Consider the following 27,552-nt stretch of genomic DNA (forward strand, 5'->3'; position numbering starts at 1 on the left):
ATAACTTTGCAACTGGTAAATGGGCCCTGAAATTTTGTTCAGAACCCGAAAACAGCCTGAGCACTTTCTTTTTCCGAGCCTGACCCAGCCCAATCCACATCGCCAAGTTTTGAGTCCAAAGCCTGGCAACCTGTAGTCTAAACTTGATCCGCCCTGATTCACATCATCAAATTTTCAGAGTCGGAAAATGACAGTCCAACAAAATTCTCATCAAAAATGACCACAAATGGCCCTTAATTGCCCAAAGTGGCAAATGAAACCTGGTATTTCTAATGATAGTGCCTGTTAAATTATAGTTTGGTGACAATCTTTAGATCACACATACATAAAAACATAAAATATTCATAAATATACAATTATATGACAAGAAAATAATCAAAGTTAAGCTTAAATTCAGCTTTAAAGAACTGATTTATCAAACAAAGCTGTCAAACACCCCAAAGTTCTTTAGAACAAACTTTCCATAATGCACTGTTTCTTGTGCTGTGCAGTGCTGATATAGACAACTACTGAATCGATTTGCTGTATTATTCCCAGTGCATCCATTTTCTCACAAGCGTGGGCCTTGGTGCTAAACTCTGTCACAAACATAAGTGGCTGACTCCAGCATGAGATTAATAGTTCTTTTAAGGGAAATGCAACGTAAATCTGTTAAAAGTGTGAGGCAGGCTGGGAGACGCTGAATATAAAACTCAAGCCTGACTCATGTTACACACAGCAATGTTTGGTAATGTATCTGCTCTAGTCTTCTTAGTAACAGTAGGCCTTAAAGGTGCAGTGTGTAAGATTTAGGGGGATCTATTAGCAGAATATGGTATATGAAACATGTTTTCATTAGTGTATAATCACATGTAGCTATGAATCCTTGCATTTTTGTTAGCTTAGAATGAGCCCTATATATCTACACGGAGAGCAGCTCGTCTTTTAACAGAGGCCACCGCTGCTATGTTTCTACAAGTAGCCCAGAACAGACCAACAAAACACTGTCTACAGAGGGCGCCTTTCGCGTTTTTATGTAGAAGTGGCAGCTTGAATTTGGTGGCTCTGTAAAACCAGTTGGAGGACATCTAAAGAAGAATCAGTGGTAGCTAAGATTTTGACAAATAGTATACTTATTATTCAGCGTTATTTAAGGCAAATAATCACCATCAAAGAAGTGAAAACATGAAAAACATGTTTCCTATTTTCTGCTGGACAGGTAATTTAGTGTACCAATCTACCTGACAGCCACAGTTCTACTACATGCTTGGAAAGGAAGTGGTGAGGGAGGCAGATTCACAAAGAGTCAAAAACGTCCACCTGGCCGGTTTGGGAAATATCATCCAAACCTTACATGAGCAGTTGGCCCCTGTTGGGTTTGGGCAAATATGTAAAATATTCCAAGCTCCAGTATGCATGTACAATGTGTGCTTACCATGGGAGGTCTGGGTACCACCACGCCAAACTCTGCCTGCTCCGTGACAGCATAGAGTACAGCGTCCTTCACAAAGATGCTGACCGCTCGACATATAAAGGAGGTGAACAGATGGGTGTGGATGTAGTTGCGTGTACAGTGTAAACGTCTATAAGGAGAGAGAGACAGAATGAGTGTTAAGTGAGTATTGACCACCAGTAAGCTCCAACTTCAGGCTCACAATATTTGCTTTATCTATTTCTTCTACTGAATCTACAGGACTTTTTCCATCATTCTTTCCCAAACCTGCATCAAACTCTAATCACCAGATCGGAGACACATGCAGCTGTGCTGGATGGACTCTGAGAGTAACTGATACAAAGGTAGGCCTCATAGTTCATACCCCATGGTTGTCACATGCTCTGTATAGATAGAGACACAGATACTGAGGCCTCATTCATGCACATGAAAAGCCAAAAGCAGTTTCCCTCAATTCTGAGGAGTTCACTTCCAACTCTAATGCTAAATCCTCAATCGCTGGATGTGACAGATTAAACAGGGGTGGATTAAGAAGCTGTTTGGAGAATACAAGCAGTGATGGAACAGCAGTCTGGAATGATCAGATCTTTGACTAACTGCATTTGGATGATCATTGATTGATCATTCCTTTAAAAGAACTCAGTAACACTCAGATTAACAACTGATCACATTGATTTACCAGCCTACTCAGGCTTTAGCAGAGCTCAGTAACACTGAGATTAATAACCGATCTTCACATTGATTTAGTAATGGAAAAAGATTAATCTAGAACATACTTGAAGTAACAGAGGATGAACACAGCCACCAGTAAAGAGGTCAGGGAGATGGAGTAGCCTGTAGTGTACATCAGGTGAAGTCGCTTAAACACCTCCTGAGGACAACAGAAGAAGCATTTTGAAGAATATCAGTCTAAAATAACTCAGTTTATTAATTCAGTTTCCCCAAGTTCATTTTCCAGTATACCTATGTTGTTTTTAATGCAACTTTTTAAATTAATTTACCCATTTTACAAAAATAATATTTTATAAATATAAGCTTAACAAAATTCTAAAAAATGAAATACAGTCATACTGAAGAGCTCAGAGACTTTAAGCATGGCACTGTTATAGGTTGGCACCTCTGTTTGTGAAGTTTCTGCCCTGCTAGATCTGCCCCAGACAGCTGTAAGTGCCATTATTGCGAAATGGAAGCACCTAAGAGCAACAAGACTGCAACCGTGAAACAGTAGAGCAGTGTGTAGCATCTATTCTTTGTTGAACCACTGACTAAAGAGTTCCAAACTGTAACTAAGTAAAAGTAATTTGTTACTGTATTAAGTAGTTTTGTCATGTATCTGTACTGTAAGCATTTCCACTTTAGATGATTTTTTTTACTTTCACTTCACTACATTTCAAAGTCAAATATCTGACTTTTTACTCCACTACATTTTGAGAAATCTGTCATTCCTTTTGGTTTCTGTGTGAATAAAAACGTAACATGTCAAAACGAAAGAAGCGCAAAGCAATAAACATCAATCAGGAAACAGCAGTCACTTTGTTTAGAGCTGGTTTTGACCTGTTGGTCATACCGACCCAGTGCAGCTCACGGTTCAATGTCAGTGCAGCAGTGTAAAATTTTGGGAGAGTCTATTCAACATAAATGATGAACTAACCAAACTTTGTGTAAATAGAGCACAATATAGAAATATGTCCACATATGCAGTCGTGACTGACGCGGCTTTTTTCTGAATTTCTACAAACACCATTTCATTTTATAGTAAATTAGTTTGGGCTGGTTTATGTTTATGAACAGAGGCCTACAGATCAACATAGTAAAGGAGCTCATCTGTGATCCTGAGTTTAAAGCCAGATTTTATTCAACTTAAACTTGGAACTAAGTTGTAAATAAATCTGAAACTGAAACTTTGCTTGTGTGTAAAAAGTGATTTCAGAGCCACTCGGTTCTCCCTGATGGAAACTGTTTACCTTCAGTGTTTTGTGCTTATGATCATTTTAATAGACCTCAGTGTCACTAATTAATGACGTTCTATTAAAAGACTGGTTTACCAAGAGAGACGCTGGAGGACTTTCACCTGAAATGAGTTCATGAAGTGAGTCTTGTTATAAAAATTATAACAGGACATCAGAGCCATAATTAATCTTTTAGTACTTTTACTGTTGTTACTTAAGTACATTTGAAGGTAAATACTTTAGTACTTTTATTCAAGTGGAGGTCTAAAGGGAGGAACTTCTACTTTTACTGGAGTAATATTTTACCTTGTGTATCTCTACTTTAACTCAAGAACATGATTTGTGTACTTCATCCACCACTGTCTATAATGGAATTCATAGTGCCAACAGTAAAGTTATCTGTAGATCTGGGAATCAAAATCAGTTCAAACCCTGATATTTCATTTTCTGTATTTACTAATGCTTAATAAACACATTTTCCAGGGACCAGTCTAAACTTTTGGACTCTGTCATTGGGTTTACCTACATAGCCACACTGGCTTGAACACAGACACTTACCTCCTCCTGGCTGCCATGGTCAGAGTGTAGGAAGGTCGTGCACTCTGTGTAATTAGCCCAGGTTCGGTTGATGCTGGGCACCTGCTCCCAGTTCCCTGAGGCATCGCAGTTACGGTACGCACGGCCTGAAGGACATAACATAGAGAATTTACTATACTATACAGTAATAAATTACAACTTTTAGGACAGACTTCAGGTGCGGTTTATTTGTGCGATTGAATCTCGTCAATAAATGAATTTGAAAATGTGAATAAGTGATGAGATCTTGCACACCAAACGTGACATTCAAGATCCTGAAAAGGAGGCATTAAGGCCTTTACATACTAAGTGTAATTTATACTGACATCTTTAAATGAATTTTTTCACATACAAGCTGTAAAATACCAGGGGTCCAGGGGGGGGTTGAGACTCCCGAAATAACCTTGGGAGTCCCTGAATGTCTTAAAATTGTAATGCCGGGGCGCGATGATGAGGTGGACACACATGCTGAGAGAAGCAAGATTTATTTATTCTGTCTTTTGTATTCCTAACTAAGTAGAGCTGCAGCACTACTCTGCCTCAGTGTGGCACTGTAGCAGACTTGTTCACCCAGTTTTTATAGCCTAGCAACTGCAACTATACCCAACATATCTCTAAAAAACTTTACAATATGCTTTAACATATTTTGAGTTTATCAAAAGATTGGTGGAAAGAGTGAACTATTATTTATTTCTCAAACTCAAAAAGAAGAAATTCCAGAAGAAGAGAAAGGTATTTCACACACTGATCACATGTACAGTAGATCTTGCAACCACAACATGTTGGGAGGTGAAAATGGAAAATGGTTTTATCCACCACCTTCAATAATGTGAATTCACTAGCAATCAACTGTTGTCTCTGCTGTTGGCATGGCAACAACCAAGATGTCAGCTGTGTCCCAGCAACTAGAACTCATGTCCAAATCTAGAGCAATTTCAAGTTGTTTGTTTGTTATATAGCCTTTCTACTGTAAAAAAAAAAAACATTTATAATTTGTAAACTCAAAAATGCACTCAGAAACTGTATACATAGTCTCTAAATTTTACATGAAATCCAACTAAGTGGAATCTCAATTCTACTGAAATCCAATTTTATTTTCAAATAATACAATTCATTTTGTGCAACACTTCATTATCAGAAACACCAAAAAAGTACATCCACTGATACTATTCCAAGAGCATTTTTAAAAGTTTTCGATGTAACTTAAAGTAACATAAATTATAAGACTCAGAGGAAGCAGCAGATGTAGCACTACAGACCTCGATGGTTGAAGTCGTAAATGTACTCAGGACAAAGCACGGCCACCATCTGACTGGGTTTCCCTCTGGGCCAGCAGATTATACCATCCCACTCTGGCATACAGTCATTTACTGGAAAACATAATGAAAGGATACATAAATCTTTAAGTAATCATAAACTGCTACATTGTTAATACATTATTCATTTGCTTTGTTTGTCACTTAGAGCTGTGTCTTCTTGAGATGCCTGTGTATCAAAGGTGCTATACAAGTGCAAAACACAAAAATATATCATATATCAGCGTATATCACAGTGATAACATCAATAATAGTAATAATAACAATAATAGATATATGAAGACTGTCCAGTATGTTGAGTTAAAGGACATTATTATTGGACAATCATTACATTATTGCTTAAAGCAATGGCTAAAATTAAATGGCTTTATTAAAACCACCACCTTTCTACACTCATTGTCCATTTTATCAGCGCCACTGACCATATAGGAGTGCTTTGTAGTTCTACAGTTACAGAATGTAGTCCATCTGTTTCTCTGCATACTTTATTACCCTGATTTTTAATAGTCAGGACACCCCATGGACCCCCCACAGAGCAGGTACTATTTGGGTGGTGGATCATTCTCAGCACGGCAGTAACACTGACGTTATGGTGGTGTGTCAGTTTGTAACTGTAGAACTACAAAGTGAAACTATATGGTCAGTGCAGCTGATAAAATGGACAATGAGTCTAGAAACATGGACAGTGTAAATCCAACCACATTAGTAAGTGATCTTTACATTATTAATACTTATTAATGCTATAAAACCACTGGTTTTCCACTGGTTTGTTATAGTCTACATAGCAGTTCAGCCATCATAAAGGCAGCACTGCAGCAAAACAACTCTTTTGGACACCAATACAATAAAAAGGAGCATCTACAGAGACTTATAGCTCTCATTGATCCACCGGAAAATAAATCTATTAGTAATCAAAGCTATGCTGTTCCATAACAAAACAAGAGCAATCATATTAAACCAAAACATCAGGATCAATTGATCAATGAATGTACATGAACAGCTGAGGAGATCAATGCAGAAACAATCTGACTAGAGATAAGAGTCCTAATCTGGGAAACGTAATCAATACAGGCCCTGGCATTTCATTTCATGGCATGTATTTATGGACGCTGTTGTGTCCAGGAAATTGGATCTGTGGGGCTTTTAAAACGGCAGGAAGACACTGGTGCTAAATCAGCCCAACTGTTTCCGTCTGGTTTAATGGATGTTACAACGCGTAACTGGATTTCACTGATGAGTAAAACACCTTTCAGGGTGGTCAGGGTAACTGGGTGCATTTGTTCTGAATGCATAGTCAGAAGTTTGGACAAACCTGGTTCGAAGGATGTTTCGCATAATCTCGACCTCTTTCAGTCTTCAAGACTCTGAAAGTCTACATCCTTGGATGTAGTCTACATCACATGGATGGGTTACATAGTATTTATATGGAATACAATGCAAACAAACTGAGCTATTGTTAAGATAAAGGTGTTGATGGTGGTTCTGTAGAACTTAACAGATTAAATTACATATTTTGCCTTTAAGGCTTATGCATAAATGCTTGAAATTCTTTTGATATTTTTAAAGAATTTTATATGAATAGTGAAATTGCTGCCTAAATGGAATGAACTTTAGTGAAATGTAAAACTAGACAAATACTTTTCCCCATATGAATGAAGGTTTGTCTACCCAACTTAAATCATGATGACACAAGTCTATTAGAAACACTCAGTTAACCATCTGAGATATCACATCAACAATGGCCAACCATCTAGCAAACATGTGGAATACCATAGCTACCCCCAGCAACATCCTAGCAACCACCTGGAATACCATAGCAACAACCTAGCAAGCCCCAGTCAACCTCTTGGAATGTGATTGCAATTACCTAACACCATTCTAGCAACCACATGTGATACCATAGCGACTACCTAGTAACATCCTAACAACCATGTGGGATACCAGAGCAACATCCCAGCAACCACATCAGATACCATAGCAACTGCCTATCAACACCAGAGCAACCACTTGGTATATCATAGCAACATGTTAGCAACCACCAGGTACCATACTAATCACCTTAGAAACCATCTGGGATATCACAGCAACCACCCAACCCAAGACCGTAGCAACCATTTTGGATACCATACCAACCATCTAGCAACAACCTAGCAATCACATGGGATACCATAGCTACTGCCTAGCAGCACCCTAGCAACCTCATGGGATACCATAGCAACTGCCTAGCAACACCCATACAACCATCTGAGATACCATAGCAACCACTTAGGAACACGTTAGCAACAACCTGAGGTATCATAGTAACCTTCTAGCAACACCATGGAAACCAACTGGGATAACCATAGCAACATCTAGCAACACCCTAGCAACCACCACCCTAGCACCCTGGGATACCAAAGCAACCACCACCCTAGCAACCACCTGGGATACCAAAGCTACCATCTAGCAGCATACTAGCCACCACATGGGATAACATAGCAACTGCCTAGCAAAATCTTACCAAGCTTAAGATGTGCAATCACTCTGAATTTTCTTCAGGACATGAACTTTTCTGGTAAGCGTGTCAAGTGTGTAGATGGTAGAGTTTTAGCTCAGGCCATCTGGTAGCATCCAAAGTGCTATTAGACTAAAAGGTTCAAAGGAAAATTTAGAAGCACACAGAGGATTTCTTTTAAAAGACATTCTCGTTTCATTAGGAACATACATGTTTGATAACAGACAAAATATAGTTTAGTGTTTACTAATTTACTACATCGTCGTTCTCACTGCAGGTTTGCTCTCAGGAGCTTTGTCTGAGTTTTTCTTTTGCTGCTCAGAGGATGTAGCATTCAGAGCGATATTGACTGCCTGAGAGGTGCAGGGGTGGTCTTTGCACTAGGCTAAGGTTGAGATTAGGTTTTGGTTTGAGGTTAAGGTTAGAATTAGAGCCAGGGTGAGGGTTATGATTAGTTTTGGGTTGAGGTTAGGGTGAGGATTAGGGCCTGGGTGAGGGTTAGGATTAGGTTTGGGGTTGAGTTTAAGGATTAAGGTTAAAATCAGGCCCAGGTGGGGTTAGGATTAGGTTTTGGGTTGAGATTAAGGATTAGGGTTAGGATTAGGCCCTGGGTGAGGGTCAGGATTAGGTTTTGGGTTGAGGTTGATGTTAGGGTTAGGATTAGAGCCAGGGTGAGGGTTAGGATTAGGTTTTGGGTTGACTTTAAGGATTAAGGTTAAATTCAGGCCCACGTGAGGTTTAGGATTAGATTTTGGGTTGAGTTTAAGGATTAGGGCTAAGATCAAAGTTTTATTACCCACTTCTGTAACCTGTAAGAATATCTCAAAAAGTTTGCATTGAAGTCGCTGTAGTTACGGATTAGTAAGCCTTAGTATGCAATAAACCCAGGATTATAAAGGTTTAAGATCTAGATTATAGAGAGAATTTTTTCTTGGTGTGATGTTCTGGCCTTTGAGAGGGAAATCAAATAAAGTTACTGAAGTGCAGCAGAGAAACACAAAAAGAGAGAGGAATGCAAAACATTTGTCGCTACACTCCCAAAGCGAACTGTTTTTTCAGTCAGAACAGAGCACTGCACAGGCTCTGCATGACACTGCCGTTAGTGTTAGTACAGACCACTCCAGTGTTGGAGTAATTACTCAAAAACATAATCCATAACAAATGACTAAATGCTTTGGGATTACGTTAGAGCTGGGCGATATGGCTACATGTACTATCTCAGTACTTCAGGAAGCTTTTTACAAAGCACAAAGTGTCACGATTTATCTTTTCTGATATCTGATAAGTTAGAACAGACAAAATAGTCCCACATTTTAAAAACACCATCAAAACACGAATCCAATCACTCATTTTCAAAATTGTACACATTGTGCTGCACTAAATCCAGTTAAACAGGACTAACTGTGCTCTCGTTGTAATGGTCAGTTTATTGTGAAATATTGTTATGTAATTTATCACAATAAGGGTAAATATGGTCACATTGCCCAGTTCTAGATTATGTTACTTTTTACTTTCTAGTAAAATCATGTCACTGCTCACTACTATACTTATAGTATAGATTTTTTTGTAAATAAAAATGGTAAAAAATACTAGGGACAGTGAGGAAACAGACCGGAGAGGCATGAGGTAGTTATAATGTTCTGGATTGTTATCTCAACATATCAATTTAACTGTCTTGTGATCTCAAGAAAACAAAAATCATTATCTTGAGATCAGGACTTAGTTATCTAGTGATCTCAGATTACAAGATCACAAGATAATTACATCCTGATCTCAAGATAAAAACTTTGTTTTGTACGGAGTCTCGCTGGTGACATCCTGTATAAATAAAAATAATGCATGGCCATGACTTAATAAAGCATGAGAACGAGATCCCAATGCGTGACCACAATTTAGTAAGCCGTGATCTTGTTCCCATGCCTTACTAAGTCATGTCCATGACTTAATCATCTCATTCCCATGCCTACTAAGTCGTGGCCACGCGTTAGGATCTCGTTCCCACGCATTAATAAGGCGTAGCCACGTATTATTTTTATTTATACAGGATGTCACCATCCAGCACCGTAGTCTTGTGATCTAAAAATAGCAAAGTTGTTATCTTAAGATTAGGTCTTAATGGTCTTGTGATCTTGAAATAACAAAAGCTGCTATCTTGAGGTCAGGACTTAATTACCCTGTGATCTCAAAATAACAAAAGTCATTATCTTCAGATTTTGAAATCAGGACTTAATTATCTCGTGATCTCGAGATAACAAAAGATGCTGTCTTGAGATCAGGACTTAATTATCTTGTGATCTTGAAATAACAAAAGTTGTTATCTTGAGATCAGGACTTAATTACCTTGTGATCTCAAGATAACAAAAGTTGTTTAATTTGAAGTGTGACTCTGTGATGTCAGTCTGTCACAGGGTTCTGCCCACATACCTCGCACTGAGCTCAGCTGGGCTCGAATGCTCCTCTCACACTTCGTCCGTGCACCAACCAAGAGGAAGATTTGCTCATCCCGAGTAATGACATCATCAGAGTCGACCTAAGGCAAGGTAAATAAGGAAAACACAGTCAGGTTACTTTCTTTTTCCTTTTTTTTTCTTTTTTTACCCGATTTTCTCCTTAATTTAGTCGTCTCCAATTCCACCTGCTACTTAGGACTCCCCCAATCACACGATGCTACCAACGCTAGGAGGGTGAAGCAAAGGCTTCCTCCGAGACCTGTGAAACCAGCCACCGCTTCTTTTCGAACTGCCGCTCACGCAACATCACGAGACAGCCGAACGCACTTGGAGGAAAGCGCCAACCGCCAGGTCTGTTATGTCAGCTAACAGACGCCTGTGCTGGCTAGCATCACGTTAAGTGATGGGGGGAGAAAGGAGGCCATCCTGCCCACCCAGAGAGAGCGAGGCCAATTGTGTGCTCTCTTGGACTCCCGGATACGGACGGCTGTAACATCACCAGGGATCAAACTCGTGATCTCCTGATGACACGGCCAACACTTAGACAGTTGCTCCACTCGGGAGCCTGCGGTCAGGTTACTTTCATTGGGCTTATACTCTAAACATATAGTGTCCGCTCACTGTCCACTCTATTAGGCACTCCTACCTTGTCGGTCCACTTTGTATATGTAAAGTGAGAAATGTAAAGCTAGTTGTGTTGGTCATTCTCTAGTCCTTCATCAGTGGTCACAGAATGCTGCCCACAGGACGCTGTTGGCTGGATATTTTTGGTTGGTGGACTATTCTCAGTCCAGCAGTGACACTGAGGTGTTTAAAGAGGACTGATCCACTCAGACCAGCACAAAACACACTAACCACCATGTCAGTGTCACTGCAGTGCTGAGAATGATCCACCATCCAAATAATACCAGCTCTATGGGGGTGCTGACCACTGAAGAACAGGGTGACAAAGTATCAGAGAAACAGATGGACTACAGTCTGTAACTGTAGAACTACAAAGTGCACCTATAGAGTAAGTGGAGCTGATAAAATGGACAATGAGTGTAGAAACAAGGAGGTGGTCATAATGTTATGGCTAACCGGCGTATATGTAATTATACATTTATCCACCCTGTAGTGAATGAACAACGCCGCTCTTTTATTTCCATGACATTTCCTAGTCATCTACAGAGCCGCAGTGAGACTTAGAGGGGAAACTGACCAACACAGCGGCAAACCAACACAACCCCAAGACAGCTTCTCTACTTGATTTTGAAAACAGCTATGCTACCATCACGCAATTGTAGCGACTCAACTGCCCACAGCACTGCCCAACTGTAAGCAGCAGGGAGCTCAGCAGCTATGCTGTGCAAGTCACTGTCAATAAAAGCACCTGAAAAGGCCTGGACCAAAACTGGACATTCATACAGTGGTGTCATGGATGGTTCTCGCCTGCCACCATCTCATCACTGGTTTTCAAGGAGGACAATTTGTCTCCGGAGCCAAATCTGGCACACCCTTAAGCTGCTGCCTCCAGCTGTTGTAAAATAGTTTCACCGCACTGTGATATGTGACAAACCATCTTTAGCCTTTCGCCCGAGACCCGGCTCGTCTCTCGTTCTGCTGCCAAGGGGATAAAGGCGGAGGGGGCAAACACAAGAGGCTTTGTGCCCTAAATACATTTCACAACCACCGGGCAAAAGTCTCGCAGTCTCGCTGACCATTTGGCTGCTGGAAAGAGAAAGAGGAGGCGCAAGAGTGTCTGTGTGTGTTCAGGAGAGAGTGAGAGAGAAAAGTAGAGCAAGGAACCAACATTAATCCTGAAAGAAGGAAGGAAGCGTCAATTATATTGAAGAAGAAGATGCAGCAAAAATGTATGCAAGTTTTATATATATATATATATATATATATATATATATATATATCCAGACTCATGTATTGGACTGACAGCTAGGGAAGCGTGATTCTTCACCGCACAGAATACGTTTCCACTGCTCCAGAGTCCAGTGGTGGCACTTTACACCACTCCATCCAACGCTTGGCATTGTGCATTTTGATCTTAGGCTTGTGTGTAGCTGCTCGGCCATGGAAGCCCATTTCATGAAGCTCCTAACACACAGTTCTTCTGCTGATGTTGCTTCCAGAGGAAGTTTGGAATTCTTCATTGAGTGTTTCATTAGACGATTGATGCTGTTTGATTCAGCACTGAGTGGACTCATTCTTGGAGTCTATATGGTCTAACCACTTCATGGCTGAGCTGTTGTTGCTCCTAAGTGTTTCCATTTCACAATAACAGCACTTACAGTTGTCTGGGGCAGATCTAGCACTGCAGACATTTCACAAACTGACTTGTGGCAGAGGTGGCATCCTATGACAGTGACATGTTTAAAGTCACTGAGCACATCAGTATGAGTCATTCTACTGACAGTGTTTGTCTATAGAGACAGCAAGGCTATGTGCTAAATTTTATCCACGTGTTAGAGATGAGTATGGCTGAAACATCTGAACTTAATAATTAGAAGGGATGTCCCAGTATTTTCGTCTATAAAGTGTATATTCTATATACCACAATTCCGATTGCACACATAGAGCTGAGAAAGTGTAGGGTTAGTTTTAGTCACTGCGGTTTGCATTAGGGGTCTTGTTTTGTTTATGTAAAAGATGCAAAACCAGTCAAAATGTGATGGGATCTAGAGAATTGTTTTTAACAGGAAGATTAAAGCAAATGCCAATTAAAAGCATTGCAGAACAGGAAAAAACAACTTCATGGAATATTCTAAAAAAGATCCACCACCCAAATAATACCTGCCCTGTGGTGGTCCTGCATGGATCCTGACCACTGAAGAACAGGGAGACAAAGTGTGTAGAGATACATGGTCATATATGGTCAGTAGAGCTGATAAAATGGGCAATGAGTGTAGAAACTAGGACTTAATGTAATGGCCGATCATGAATAACACTACTATGAACACATAAGAGGCCTCATGCTAAAGCCTTAGGTCTGCTGGGCCAATGTTGTCATACATTAATACTTATCAATATTTACAGGTTTCATGTTTGTAGGCTCTATATTTGTAGAATGGCTCTAGTAGAGAATCAGTGTGGTTATTTGACATAATATTGGCCATGGTCAGCGTCCAGATACTAGAGAATCAGTATGGTTATTTGGCGTAATATCGGCCATGGTCAGCATGCAGATAAACTGTCCGCCCGCACATCACAAAAAAACATAATTCATCTTATTTTCTATTAATCTATTTCTCAGCAGTATTTTTTTTTCTCAAATCAAAATAACTGAACATCAAAAAATCTCTGCATCTGTTTTTGGAGATAATTATCGTTTATCGATTAAATGGCACATATGTTTGAATCAATAAGGAGATGTCATGATGAGGCTGTGTCTAAATTGCTTTTAGTCTCTCAATCATCTTCACGACTAAGTGATTATGCGCTCCACTGAACAGATCGATAAGCGTGTAGCCTGTCTTAGCAGCCTCTTACAGTTAGCATGTATGCTCATCCAGCACAAAAAGCCATTAGACCGCTAACGTGAAGTCAATATGATGACAAGCTGCTCTAATTAATGCAGGACCAACTGGATGTATCCCTTAATGAAATGATGCTTTAAAAGAAAGCTTGGACCCTCATACCTTCGTGCTAACAGCAACATACTGTTTTTGTGAAAAGCACACTTAACACTTAAATACAAACATAAGACACATAACAGCACGTTTAACATGAAAGTTATGACTGAACTATTGACCTCTTCAATGGCCAGGGCCCACCAGCAGGCCAACATTTTATTACACACTTCTAGAATGTAAGAATACTGAGAATAATTATCATGTAGTTACTGGAAAATCAGCCTCAGCATGTAATAAGCCTGGAAGTGTAAGGGGATAAGGGCCAAGCTAACATTCACATTATATATATATATATATATATATATATATATATATATATATATATATATAATGTTCTAAGAGTAAAAGGAAGAACCACTGAGAGGAACCAAGACTCAAAAGGAGTAACTCTCTCAGAACATGAGGAACAACCACTGAGAGGAACCAAGACTCAAAGGGAGTTACTCTCTAAGAACATGAGGAAGAACCACTGAGAGGAACCATGACTCGAAGGGACCAACTCTCTAAGAGCATGAGGAAGAACCACTGAGAGGAACCAAGACTCAAAAGGAGTAACTCTCTAAGAACATGAGGAAGAACCACTGAGAGGAACCAAAGACTCAAAGGGAGTAACTCTCTAAGAACATGAGGAACAACCACTGAGAGGAACCAAGACTCAAAAGGAGTAACTCTCTAAGAACAGGAGGAACAACCACTGAGAGGAACCAAGACGCAAGGGTGGTAACTCTCTAAGAGCATGAGGAACAACCACTGAGAGGAACCAAGACTCAAAAGGAGTAACTCTCTAATAACATGAGGAACAACCACTGAGGAACCAAGACTCAAAGGGTGCAGATCTCTAAGAACATAAGGAAGAACCACTGAGAGATACCAAGACTCAAGGGGGGTGACTCTCTAAGAACATGAGGAAGAACCACTGAGCGGAATCAAGACTCAAGGGTGGTAACTCTCTAAGAACATGAGGAACAACCATTGAGAGGAACCAAAGACTCAAAGGGAGTAACTCTCTAAGAACATGAGCAACAACCACTGAAAGAAACCAAGTGTCAAAAGGAGTAACTCTCTAAAAACATGAGGAAGAACCACTGGGCGGAACCATGACTCAAAGGGAAGAACTCTCTAAGAACATGAGGAACAACCACTGAGAGGAACCAAGACTCAAAAGGAGTAACTCTCTAAGAACAGGAGGAACAACCACTGAGAGGAACCAAGACGCAAGGGTGGTAACTCTCTAAGAACATGAGGAAGAACTGCTGAGAGGAACCATGACTCAAAGGGACCAACTCTCTAAGAGCATGAGGAACAACCACTGAGAGGAACCAAGACTCAAAAGGAGTAACTCTCTAATAACATGAGGAACAACCACTGAGGAACCAAGACTCAAAGGGTGCAGATCTCTAAGAACATAAGGAAGAACCACTGAGAGATACCAAGACTCAAGGGGGGTGACTCTCTAAGAACATGAGGAAGAACCACTGAGCGGAATCAAGACTCAAGGGTGGTAACTCTCTAAGAACATGAGGAACAACCATTGAGAGGAACCAAAGACTCAAAGGGAGTAACTCTCTAAGAACATGAGCAACAACCACTGAAAGAAACCAAGTGTCAAAAGGAGTAACTCTCTAAAAACATGAGGAAGAACCACTGGGCGGAACCATGACTCAAAGGGAAGAACTCTCTAAGAGCATGAGGAACAACCACTGAGAGGAACCAAGACTCAAAAGGAGTAACTCTCTAAGAACATGAGCAACAACCACTGAAAGAAACCAAGTCTCAAAGGGTACAGATCTCTAAGAACATAAGGAAGAACCACTGAGAGAAACCAAGACTCAAGGGGGATAACTCTCTAAGAACATGAGGAAGAACTGCTGAGAGGAACCAAGACTCAAAAGGAGTAACTCTCTAAGAACATGAGGAAGAACCACTGAAAGGAACCACGGCTCAAAGGGAGTAACTCTCTAAGAACATGAGGAACAACCACTGAGAGGAACCAAGACTCAAAAGGAGTAACTCTCTAAGAACATGAACAACAACCACTGAAAGAAACCAAGTCTCAAAGGGTGCTGATCTCTAAGAACATAAGGAAGAACCACTGAGAGAAACCAAGACTCAAAGGAAGCAATCTCTAAGAACATGAGGAACAACCATTGAGAGGAACCAAAGACTCAAAGGGAGTAACTCTCTAAGAGCATGATGAAGATCCACTGAGAGGAACCAAGACTCAAAAGGAGTAACTCTCTAAGAACACGAGGAAGAACTGCTGAGAGGAACCAAGACTCAAAGCGAGTAACTCTCTAAGAACCTGAGGAACAACCACTGAAAGGAACCAAGAGTAAAAGGGAGTAACTCTAAGAACATGAGGAAGAACTGCTAAGAGGAACCAAGACCCAAAGGGAGTAACTCTCTAAGAGCATGAAGACAAACCATTGACAGGAACCAGTGCTCAAAGGAGAAACCCATGAGGAAGAACGACAAGACTCTAGAAAGGGAACCCATCCTTTACAAATAAACTTACTGCCATTATGGGTAAGAGTTTTCCTCACTTACTGAAGACCAGACGACAATTCACATTAATTCATTAATGTAATATTTCACCAAAACATGCTTTCATTACACACTTGTGGAAACACACTTGTTTGTAATCTACTGTTGCCAAGTACGTCAATTGTCAGGTATTTTTATGTGTTTATTTTTCTGTTTTAAATATAATATCCTGATAATTCAACTAGTTTTCTTTCACAGCTCAGGAAAAATTACCACATTCAATGCATGTTTGATTAACTATTGCATGCTGCCCTGATTTTTTTAGGTGACTATTTGTTTGCCTTTGCTTTGCGCTTTACACACAGATCAGGGTCCACTTTCCAGCATTAACTCAGCATTAAACTGTAATCTGCCTCCCAGGAATTGGCCACTTGTAGCAACTTAACCAGTTTTGTTAGACTTGTGGAGCCCAAGGCTGGAGTTTGGTGCTAAAGTATTTTGTCTGGTAACAGCACAAACACAAACAAACTGGTATTTTAGTCAAAACATGGTGCATTTGATGATGTTCTCTGTTTCTGATGCTGGTTTACCTGGTCAACTAGCATGGTCATGCTGGTTGACCAAAATACCAGCATCTAAAACACATAATACGTTGGTTTTGGTAATGACTAAACTGGACAATCTGTATAGTATCTGGAATTAACGGTTAGAATTAATTAATGAATATCCAGAATAAAGTCATGATCAGAATGCCTTATCAAATCTCAACATATATAATTTGTAGTCATTAAACAAAAACGATTCAAGTAAAAAGTGGTTGAATTCTTGACCAGCATGACAACAATCTAACATCAAAAGCGCAGAAAGCAATTTGCAAAATAAAAATGACTCACCAGTGCCTTCACGGTCATCAATATACTGCCAAATATGAAGGCCAACAATGCCTCCGCCACCATGCTTCACACCACAGTCCTTCAGCTCTCACCAACACTGTAGTTCTCCCTGGACATCCACTAAGCCTCGGTCAAAGCTCTACGCCTTCATCCAGGACACTGTTGTGGTTTCCTCAAACCACTGAGAGGTGCTTAGCTGTTGTGAAGCCATCGCTGTCCAGCTTTGTATCTGCTGATACTTTTTCTAGTATCCACAATCTGAATTGAAGTACCTTCATCAACTGGTTTTGCCCAGTCTTGGTTTAAGTGGGGCCGAATGCATTCATTGCTCCATTAACACATGAGTGGTGAAGAAAGTTCTTCTCCTGGTGCTCTGAAAGCAGCATATATGATATTTATCCATAACTCATAATCATCTCATAATCAGTCTTCTTCTGTAGCGGAGGAAAGGTCTCAGTGCGGGGGTCCTCTTTGCAATGTGAGTGTTTCTGTTGGACGACGAGTGTGTGTGTGGTTGGACTGTTCAGTCTAGAGAGGGGGATGAATCTCACACCCACAAGAGGGTGGACCCTCTGCCTCTAGTTAACTCCTCATTGTCTGACAAAGGCGGTTCTCTCACTTTCCACTGCTTAGTTTAATTCAGCTGAATTCAAGGTATTTTGCTGGCATGACAAGTAGCTATTAGCAATTAATAACAGGAAGATTGCATGATTGAAAAATGTAAATGCTTTAAAAGTTAAAAAGTTAAAAAGACCAGGTAAAAAAAATATGATATGCTGCATAATCAGTAAGAAACGGGTTCACAGTGACTATCCTGGTTCAATATACACTGAATAGACAATTTATTCAGTTCATCCACTCAGTAACAAATTTGCACTATTAGAAAAAACAGCATATGTTGTGTTCTGGATGCTGGTCTGCTGGTCAACCAGCAAGACAACACTAGCTAACAGTGGTGGACGAAGTACACAAACCATGTACTTGAGTTAAAGTAGAGACACCCAAGGTAAAATATTACTCCAGTAAAAGTAGAAGTTCCTCCCTTTAGATCTCCACTTGAGTAAAGGTACAAAAGTATTTGCCTTCAAATGTACTTAAGTATCAAAAGTAAAAGTACTAAAAGATTAATTATGGCTCTGATGTCCTGTTATCATTTTTGTAACAAGACTCGCTTCATGAACTCATTTCAGGTGAAAGTCCTCCAGCGTCTCTCTTGGTGAACCAGTCTTTTAATAGAACGTCATTAATTAGTGACGCTGACGTCTATTAAAATGATCATAAGCACAAAACACTGAAGGTAAACAGTTTCCATCAGGGAGAACCGAGTGGCTCTGAAATCACTTTTTACACACAAGCAAAGTTTCAGTTTCAGATTTATTTACAACTTAGTTCCAAGTTTAAGTTGAATAAAAACTGGCTTTAAACTCAGGATCACAGATGAGCTCCTTTACTATGTTGATCTGTAGGTCTCTGCTCATAAACATAAACCAGCCCAAACTAATTTACTATAAAATGAAATGGTGTTTGTAGAAATTCAGTAAAAAGCTGCGTCAGTCTCGACTGCATATGTGGACATATTTCTATATTGTGCTCTATTTACACAAAGTTAGGTTAGTTCATCATTTATGTTGAATAGACTCTCCCAAAATTTTACGCTGCTGTGCTGACGTTGAACCGTGTGCTGCACTGGGTCGGTATGACCAACAGGTCAAAACAAGCTCAAAACAAAGTGACCGCTGTGTCCCGATTGGTGTTCTTGCTTTGTGCTTCTTTCGTTTTGACATGTTACGTTTTTATACACACAGAAACCAAAAGGAACGACAGATTTCTCAAAATGTAGTGGAGGAAAAAGTCAGATATTAGACTTTGAAATGTAGTGGAGTGAAAGTAAAAAGTCGCCCAGAATGGAAAAAACAGTACAGATACACAAAAAAATACTTAAGTACAGAAACCAATTACATTTACTTAGTTACTGTCCACCACTGCCAGCTAAACCAGCAACAGACCAGCATAAACCAGCTTAGACCATTCAGGCTGCTCTGTGCTTGTTTTTTCAGCAGGTTTTCATTTAATCAGAAACACCAACCATATTGGTGTAGGTTTACAAGGATTAATGGAAAATTAGTGGGAAAGGATCATCATAGGACCACCACTGATCAAATATTGATCATATTGGGTGGTCCTCAATTTCTCGGCACAGCGGTGACACTACAGCTTTTAAAAATTCCAGCAACCACAGCTGTTTCTGATACACTTGTACCAGCACTACACACACACACACACACACGACCATGACAGTGTCACCACTGTGCTGAGAGCAGACCTCCAACCAAATATCTGGTCACTATTAATAGGAGCCAGAGGGTCCATCCTCCTTGATGGTGGGAGATCTGGTCCTCCGTGGTTCTTTCCAATTATGGATACTGAAGAGGGGGACAGAGGTGTTACTGACTCCCTGGTTTTCAAACACAAAATTGTTGGACACATTAAACGGGCAGATTCCCATCAGGCACACACTGTGATTTTGTCCCATTTTTAAACACACACAATCACAGCCACTTCCCCAATATGAGTGGACACAGGTTAGCTACCCACATGGAAAAAAACATGTATTTGGACATATAATTGTGTATTTGAAATACATGTCAAATACATTGCAGTCTATGCCAAAATACACCCCAATCACTGAAATGTGTTTCAGAATATACTGCCATATTAATATGGCAAATAAATTTTAAAATACATTTGTTTTCAAATGTATGGAAATATTACTCATTGAAATGTACCATAGAAAATTATATGTATGTAAGTGTGTTTATCAAATACATGGGAAAATGTATGAAAGTAGCCTGTCTAATGCACTTCACTGTCTGATACCTTAAGAAATTAATGTTTTCCAGCATTTCCACTTTAAATGTTAGCAAATGAATCTTTACTATGGCAAAAGCAAAGGTTGAAGGTATTGATACTCTGCAGTTAAATGCAGTTATGATTTGATATCTTGATCAAGGATTCATGTAATGTACAGGTTGAGTCAAAAGTCACAGGACAGGTTTTTTTATTTATTTATTTATTTATATTATCGACTTTAATCTCTGGGGTCATCTCAAACAAATTGTGTATGCTGAGAAAATCCGCAACAAACACCACCTTCAGCACCGCATCGTGGAGGCTTGTGACAGCATAAAAAATAAAATAAAACGGTGTCCTGTGACTTTTGACTCACCCTGTACAATGCAGATCACAGAAGTCAGTACCGCTTAGTTCTGTAACCTTTGTTGAAACTACATACAATTAAAAAAATATAATAAATACAAATAAATACATTTTAAAAATATATCTAACAAACATTTTTGGCAGTTTTCACATATTAAACAATGCATTTGGAATATTCTTTCCATAAATGGAGGAGAAAAGGTCTGCGTTTGCTACCAAAAACCATATACACTGAGTTTACTCTGTTTGACTGGATAGAATTGTGAGGTATAAACATTAATACCGTCATTTTTTTAAGTTGTCTTTGTAAAATAGGTTGTAGAAAGACCATATAGTCCTACCTGTGACACTGCCTGGTTTCAGTTTCAGTGCACAGTGTGGTTGGCCTACAAGTTCACAAAGCTGCTGTAGTTCAGTAACTCAGCATATTTGCTCGGTACTTGGATGTGCAGCGTGTTGTTTTGAATGAAACGGCTTTATTCATAAATAATAGGGGCTGCAAAATGTGTGAAGTGGCATGTGGGTATATCTGTTTCTTGGTCTTGGTGGCGCATGGAAATATGCATTTGACTATAGCTAAATGGTGTGGAAGAAAAGAGCACGCGTCGGGCTTAGGAAAAGAAAGAAGTAGCCAAAAGACAATGGAATCAATAGAGACACAAAACAGGAGTACAAAACAGAAAAACTGAAATCATCCAGGCATTAAAAGATCATATAATCAGAACCTTCACAAAGCGGTGGGCCAGGTAAAAGATCTAGTGAATTTTACTGGGGTGGCAGAGGATAATAACACACTTACACACGCACACACACACGCACACACACACCTTGTCTAAGATGCTTATCCTCCTGGGCCGTGGAGGGTGCTGGAGCTTATCCTAGCAGTCATTGGGCAGAAGGCAGGAAACACCCTGAACCAGTCCATCACAGGACAGAGAGGATAACAGCATAGAATTACAACAGTGTTACATTAATAACATATTCCACTCAGTCACTGTAGAACATATAACTCTCATTTTCTTTGACAAGCATTTAAACTAAGCTAAGAAAAGTGAGATATTAACAAACCTATTACAAAGTTTTTGTTTTATATGCAGTATAATAATAATAATAATAATAGCAACTACAACAACAACAACAACAATAATAATAATACGCCATTTACATAAACATGAAGTTTATTTTAAAGAAATGATTTTAAAAATTAGGGAACGGTTATATTTTTGACTTTTATTTTGACGCTGGGTCGTTGGGGCTGTTCTGTGGTTGTCTCCGGGCGGAGGGCTCGGGCTGGTTTAGCTCTTCAGCTCTAAATGCGGGGCAGGACTCTGTAAGTAACGCCGCACGTTTTAATAACGCGGCAGAAAATGTGATTCCGTATCTGTAAGACTGCAAAAGGACGAGAAATACAGCACGAAGCTGTGGTCACTCCTTAGTCGCGTTTTCCCGTTCCACCTTAAATGCCCAGCTGCCGAGTCGTTTAAAGTGGAACGGGGAAAGTCGAACAGGAAGCCAACCCCCGCCTCCTGTTAACACGGCACTTTAAGCCAAACTCGTGTAGCTTTTAAAATCCGTCTTTTATCGTGATGTTATGATTTACTGGTCAACGTTTCTGTTTCCACTCAAGGGCATGTCGACGGGAGCGGTGTTACGCGCGTTCCTGTCCGGGTGCGCGCGAAAGCTGACGCGGGAGGTTCCTTGGCCGGGCGCGCGCCGCCTCCCGCAGTTCCGCGCGCTCCATGCGTGCCCGCCGCGGTGCGCGGGTCACAACAAGTGGTCCAAAGTGAAAGACATCAAAATCCCCAAGGATGCGGCCCGCGCGCGACTCATCGCCAAGTACACGATGCTGATCAGGGTGGCCGTGAAAGGTGAACCGCGTCTGTCACGTGAAGGGGAACTCCATCCATTTTCCCAAATTTCTGCCCAGTCTCAGGATTGAGCTGTCAGGACTTTGACAGTGGCAATGACTTTGTTTTCGTCTGATTGAATCATATAGAAATGATGGAAAACTGGTGGAATTCCTCTCGAAAGGCAAAATTGATTGATGCAAAAAAAAAAAAATCTGAAAAATAAATAAATAAATCAGTAAAATGAAGATGCAGCCCCCAGATACCCCACACCGCACCGTCCCCCACACCCCAGGACCTAATGAGGAACAGAATTATATACAGTTATATAAACCCTATCGCTGTATTCCATCAGATACAGTTATTTCCACCTTATAATAAGATACCGGGTGCAATTCTTATGACGTATATATGGACGATACGCACCGGTCAGGCATGACATCATGAGCGCCTCCTTGTTTCTATGCTCACTGTCCACTTTATCAGCTCCACTTACTGTATAGGTGCACTTTGTAGTTCTACAGTTACAGACTGTAGTCCATCTGTTTCTCTGATACTTTGTTACCCCCTTTCACCCAGTTCTTCAGTGATCACGCCCACTGACCCTCACAGAGCAGATACTATTTGTGTGGTGGATCATTCTCAGCACTGCAGTAACACTGATGGTGGTGGTGGTGGTGTTAGTGTATGTTGCGCTGGTATGAGTGGATCAGACACAGCAGAGCTGCTGGGGGTGTATATTGTAATATTGCCCATATTTTCTGAACACACTGTGGATATCATCAGTGCTTGTAGAAAGCTGTGCAAAATTAGTCACGTTTAACTGGATTTTGTGCCAGATGTTGAATAAAAATCACTGGGTTTGTTTTTTCATAGTATTTTTAAAGTGTAGCACTTCTGGACCTTTTTTTCTCGGGTTCCAGCAGATCAGATGTCTGAAGAAATAAATATTGTGACATGTTGTCTATCGTGAAAATACCTGCAAGTATCGCAATATTATATATTATACTCTTGCCATATCACCCACCTCTACCTGAAAGTAGGGAAAAGTAGTTTTTTGTGGTTTAAACTTTGACTGTCCCTTTAAGAGTACTAGAATTGTGGCTGTTGTAAATGTGTCTAGTTGTGAATAAGTCTGAAATGCTGTCTGTATGTCAGCGCCAGTGCACTGTCTGTCTCTCTGTCTGTCTGATCACTCATACAGTTTGTGTTGTTTGTTTAGAGGGAGGATCCAACCCAGAGTTTAACATCACACTCGCACAGCTTATAGAGCAGTGCAGAAGCAAAAATCTACCCAAATCCACCATAGAGGCCGCCATCAAAGGAGCGGTAAGGATTAACACGTTTGTTCATACTGGTGCAATAAATCAAACAGTCAGTCAATAAAAAAAAAATGAATGAGCCTTTGATAACATCTAATGCCTGCTGAGCGGCTCTTTAAAGGAAACCTAATTCTGAATTTGCATTTGGCAGCCGTGTCATAGTGCACATATAAAAAATGGTTCTTCAGGGGTTCATTAGTAAAAGCAGCAGTTCTGTATATAAACCCAGTTTGTTATGATTCATGAAAGAACGCTATTTAAAATGGTTCTGTATAGCACCAAAAATGGGGCTCTACTATTTTTCTATGTGAAAGAACCATTTTTGCTAAAGCTACATTCACATTACAAGCCTCGTTGCTCAAATCCAATTTTTTTGCTCAAATCCAATCTCTCGGACAGGATGGTTCACAGGTAAATGATTCAAATCCATCATTAATGTGATGAACCGGTGTCCTGAAATGACCCTCATGAGCTCATCCTACTCAGTAACGTCAAGTGACAGAATCACTGCATCATCAGCACAAACTAACGAGCAGAACGAGCTCCGCTGAGAAGATCATTAACTCTGATCAGCTCTCAGCTTCATTATTAGAGCCACACAAAGGAGAAAAAGGTGAGATGTGCTGCTTTTCCACCGTTTACAGGCTTTAACGTCTGTTCGGCACTGTTGCCATGGAAACGCTGAATGATGGTCACGCACAGTGGAAACAAAGCACGTGAATTCCGATCTGAGCATCACATTAAAGTCGCGTGGCCACGAATCGGATACTTATCCAATCTAGGACCACATATAAAAGTGGCTCAGGTCGGGTTTGAAAAAGTCAGATTTGTGTCCACACAGCCCCGAAAACACCAGATCTGAGTCACATTAGGACAAAAAATCTGATTTGTGCCACTTCAGCCTGGTAATGTAAACGTAGCCTAGGGTGTACTTGGCTTTGATGTTTTGAATATTTTTCATTGGGGATGTACTGATATGAATATTCTAATTTTAGGGCACAATTTCTGTGCATTTGCTGAGTTTAAAATATTGGAGAAAAAAAAGTAAAATGTAAAACGTGCCATAACATCTGCACAGGCTACATTGTATGTTTCATTTTTTTCTTACTACGTTAAATTCTGCAAACAGTAATTGTGTATTTAACTGTGCAGACGTGTGTTTTCTGTAGATGTTCACTTATTTTCACTGCAATACATAATTTGTCAGGGGTACCCAAACTTTTGCATGCAACTCTGTATATGCATATACATTAACACAATGTCATCCACATGTAATAGCTTTACAAAAAGGGGGTTACAAATGCAGTAAAATGAATAAAGATATTCAGATGTGCAGATATTTTTGCACCATAATCCGGCATGGCTTAACATTCAGCTCTTACAGAGTACAATAAACACGTCATCCAATATTGGATTTGGTCCTAGAGCAGCACTGCAGTGCAGATGAATTGTAACGTTCTCTCACAGGCATGAAGTCAGTGCTTTTTGCTGAAAAGCTTTTAATTTAAAGGTGTTTTGAATGGCTGTGAATGACGGTTCAGTCTGTAGTCCTCTGTGCTCACCCCTGGTCTCGGTCCTTTACAGGAGAAGTCAAAGGCTGCTGCGCAGTGTCTGTATGAGGCACGAGGACCTGGCGGATGCTGGCTGCTCATTGAGGTTCTGACGGACAACAACACACGGTCGCACAACGAGATCAAACACATCCTGACGAAAAACGGGTCAGTGTGTACGTAGAGACTGGATAAGGCACTGATGATTTAGCCACCAATCAGTTCAGAAAGTCAGATGTTTTTGCAACAGGGGTGTAAAAATGCATTATTTGAATTGCATTGATTTCGAAATGCTACATTATATTCAGTAAAGCAGCAGGGTCTCTCTCCTTTCTCCAAAGAGGGCCAAAATATTATTCACAAATCCTGAGTTTGCCAAATGTCAGCGTATGGATTCAGAGCTTTCTGTGAGGCTCTATTTGTATTGTAGACATTGTGACCCCGGTTCCATTCATCACCACTTTTATGTGCTGGTGAATGGACATTTATGCCTGAAGCTAATATGTTGATCATCGTCCATTCTCCTTGGACCATGAGGACAGTATGCATATTAAATTTCATTATTTACAAATAAAGATTTAGTTTCCGTTCCTTTTAGCTAGGAACACTACAAGACATTCATTTGTGTGCGTTAAGCCAGCGTCCTGTAATGCCTCTGTTTGTCCACAGGGGGGTGCTGTGTGATGGTGCACGCCATAATTTTGACAGGAAAGGTGTTGTGGTGGCGGACAGAGATGGCATCTCCACCGAGAGAGCACTGGAGCTGGCCATAGAGTCAGGGGCTGAAGATGTACAGGAGACTGAGGATGAGGAAGCAAAGCCTATTCTACAGGTCTGCACACTCTGAAAGTGTTTAGTATAGAGGAAATGTAATGTTGATGTTGGTGAAAATGGTCGTAGATTTAAAATAAATAAATAAATACATTTTTTTATATATTTTGCATTGCAGCACCCTGCATGAACTTTTGTGCCATGAGTGGAGTTCAAAAAATAAGTTTTAGGCCAAAAACTACTATAAAAGCAGTGAGTGCGTTTACATGCACTTAATAATCCGATAACCGCATAAAATCAGATTTTGTCAGTAAACCAATCAATGCCATTTCATACACTTCAGTAATCAGATAATTGGGAAATTCTGGGTCTACATGAGTCAGACATTAATTAGATTTCTGCTTTAGCCGATCAACTCAGAAGACAGCGTGACATAAAAGTGACATAAACTTCAAACTGTGGCTTTTTTTAAAAACACTGTGCCACTTTACCTGAAAAACATGAACATACATCATTTAGAAGTCAAAGAATATTTATTTAAATCTTTGTTTCATCATGTATTTGGTTTCACCATCGCTCAGTGTTTTGCTGCGTCTCACAGCGACGCTGCATTTATTGTGCTTATTTCCAGTACCGCTGTGTGTTTTTGCACATGCTCAGACCTGGAAATCTGAAAGAAATCAGAGTGAGAGTTCACAGCACTGAGACATCTGATTACTGAGCTAAAATCCAGCCTCTTTATCAGATTTCTTCATCAGATTTGTAGACCTTACTCCGATCTAAGAAATCAGAGTGTGCTGTTTACGCGACCGTTTCATAATCCGATAACTGCAGAAATCCGATTATGATCAGATTATTAAGTGTACACTCAATGAATCAAGTACCAGGAAGCCTGCTTGTAACTATTTTGGTTAATTGCTTTCTGTGAGCTAAGCATTAAACATCTCACTCCTATCACCACTGACTTCTCTAGAAGAACAGCGCATTTCGCATCAAACCGCTCTGAATGACTGAATGTTTACATCTTACCCACTTAATGATGAAGACATTTTGGAAGCATTTTAAAGCATTCTTAAATATTTTCCATCTACCCTTCTCTCCTCCTCAGTTCATCTGTGACATGAGCTCCATGAAGGTGGTGCGGACAGCACTGGAGGCTCTTGGGGTGCACACACTCTCCACTGGGATGGAGTACATCTCCAACAGCCCCACTCCTCTACTGCAGCTCCAGCTAGAGGCAAGTGCTGTCCTGCTGGAGGCTCTCAACGATTACCCAGATGTGGTCAGAGTTTGGGACAACATTCAGGCCCTGGAGTGAAACCTAAGGAACAAAACGTGAAGAATGCATCGATGATGTAGATATGACTAATACTGGAGGCTATGTGAGCCACAGCTGAAGCTCGGTGGGCAGGAAATGGACCTCAGCGCACCAGAAACTTTGTGCTGACTGACTTCTCAGTGATTTCCTCAAGCTTTTATGACATACTATGGTGTTGCAGGTTAAAGCCTGATTGTGTATTTGTGCAAATTCCAAGTTCAAAATAAAGCAGTATTTATGATCAGATCTTCATTTCTGACAGTGTACATAATCTGGTTCACGTTAACATCAAACTGGTTTTTCAGCAAAAT

The 27,552-nt window shown here is 40.2% G+C and overlaps 2 protein-coding genes across 2 annotated transcripts in view; one reads left to right on the forward strand and one right to left on the reverse strand.

Annotated features, from left to right (window-relative positions):
• The window catches only part of pth3r (parathyroid hormone 3 receptor), a 29,909-nt gene extending 12,209 nt beyond the window's left edge, over positions 1-17,700 (reverse strand). The window contains exons 1-6 of the mRNA XM_017723618.2: positions 17,218-17,700; positions 10,192-10,297; positions 5,217-5,327; positions 3,940-4,064; positions 2,209-2,303; positions 1,415-1,562 (exon numbers count right to left, since the gene is read on the reverse strand). Coding sequence (XP_017579107.1) covers positions 1,415-1,562; positions 2,209-2,303; positions 3,940-4,064; positions 5,217-5,327; positions 10,192-10,297; positions 17,218-17,280 — 648 coding nt within the window. The 5' untranslated portion in view covers positions 17,281-17,700. The remainder of the gene's footprint in view (positions 1-1,414; positions 1,563-2,208; positions 2,304-3,939; positions 4,065-5,216; positions 5,328-10,191; positions 10,298-17,217) is intronic.
• A 3,978-nt stretch (positions 17,701-21,678) lies between these two features.
• Positions 21,679-27,487, forward strand: LOC108443158 (translational activator of cytochrome c oxidase 1). Its single transcript, XM_017723611.2, has 6 exons — positions 21,679-21,763; positions 22,061-22,301; positions 23,503-23,609; positions 25,187-25,320; positions 25,822-25,984; positions 27,032-27,487. The coding sequence occupies exons 2-6, from the start codon at positions 22,064-22,066 to the stop codon at positions 27,239-27,241; spliced, it is 852 nt and encodes a 283-aa protein (XP_017579100.1). The 5' UTR covers positions 21,679-21,763; positions 22,061-22,063; the 3' UTR covers positions 27,242-27,487.
• The last annotated feature ends 65 nt before the right edge of the window (positions 27,488-27,552 follow it).

The sequence above is a fragment of the Pygocentrus nattereri genome, chromosome 13 (genome assembly GCF_015220715.1).
Source record: "Pygocentrus nattereri isolate fPygNat1 chromosome 13, fPygNat1.pri, whole genome shotgun sequence".
NCBI classification, from domain to species: Eukaryota; Metazoa; Chordata; class Actinopteri; order Characiformes; family Serrasalmidae; genus Pygocentrus; species Pygocentrus nattereri.

What these genes read in the sequence shown, in the direction of transcription:
- LOC108443158 (XM_017723611.2), top strand. Translation starts at nt 22,064, where the DNA reads ATGTCGACGGGAGCGGTGTTACGCGCGTTCCTGTCCGGGTGCGCGCGA. An exon ending in AGGCCGCCATCAAAGGAGCG is followed by an intron (nt 23,610 to 25,186) that starts GTAAGGATTAAC and finishes GGTCCTTTACAG; the next exon opens with GAGAAGTCAAAGGCTGCTGC. An exon ending in CACATCCTGACGAAAAACGG is followed by an intron (nt 25,321 to 25,821) that starts GTCAGTGTGTAC and finishes GTTTGTCCACAG; the next exon opens with GGGGGTGCTGTGTGATGGTG.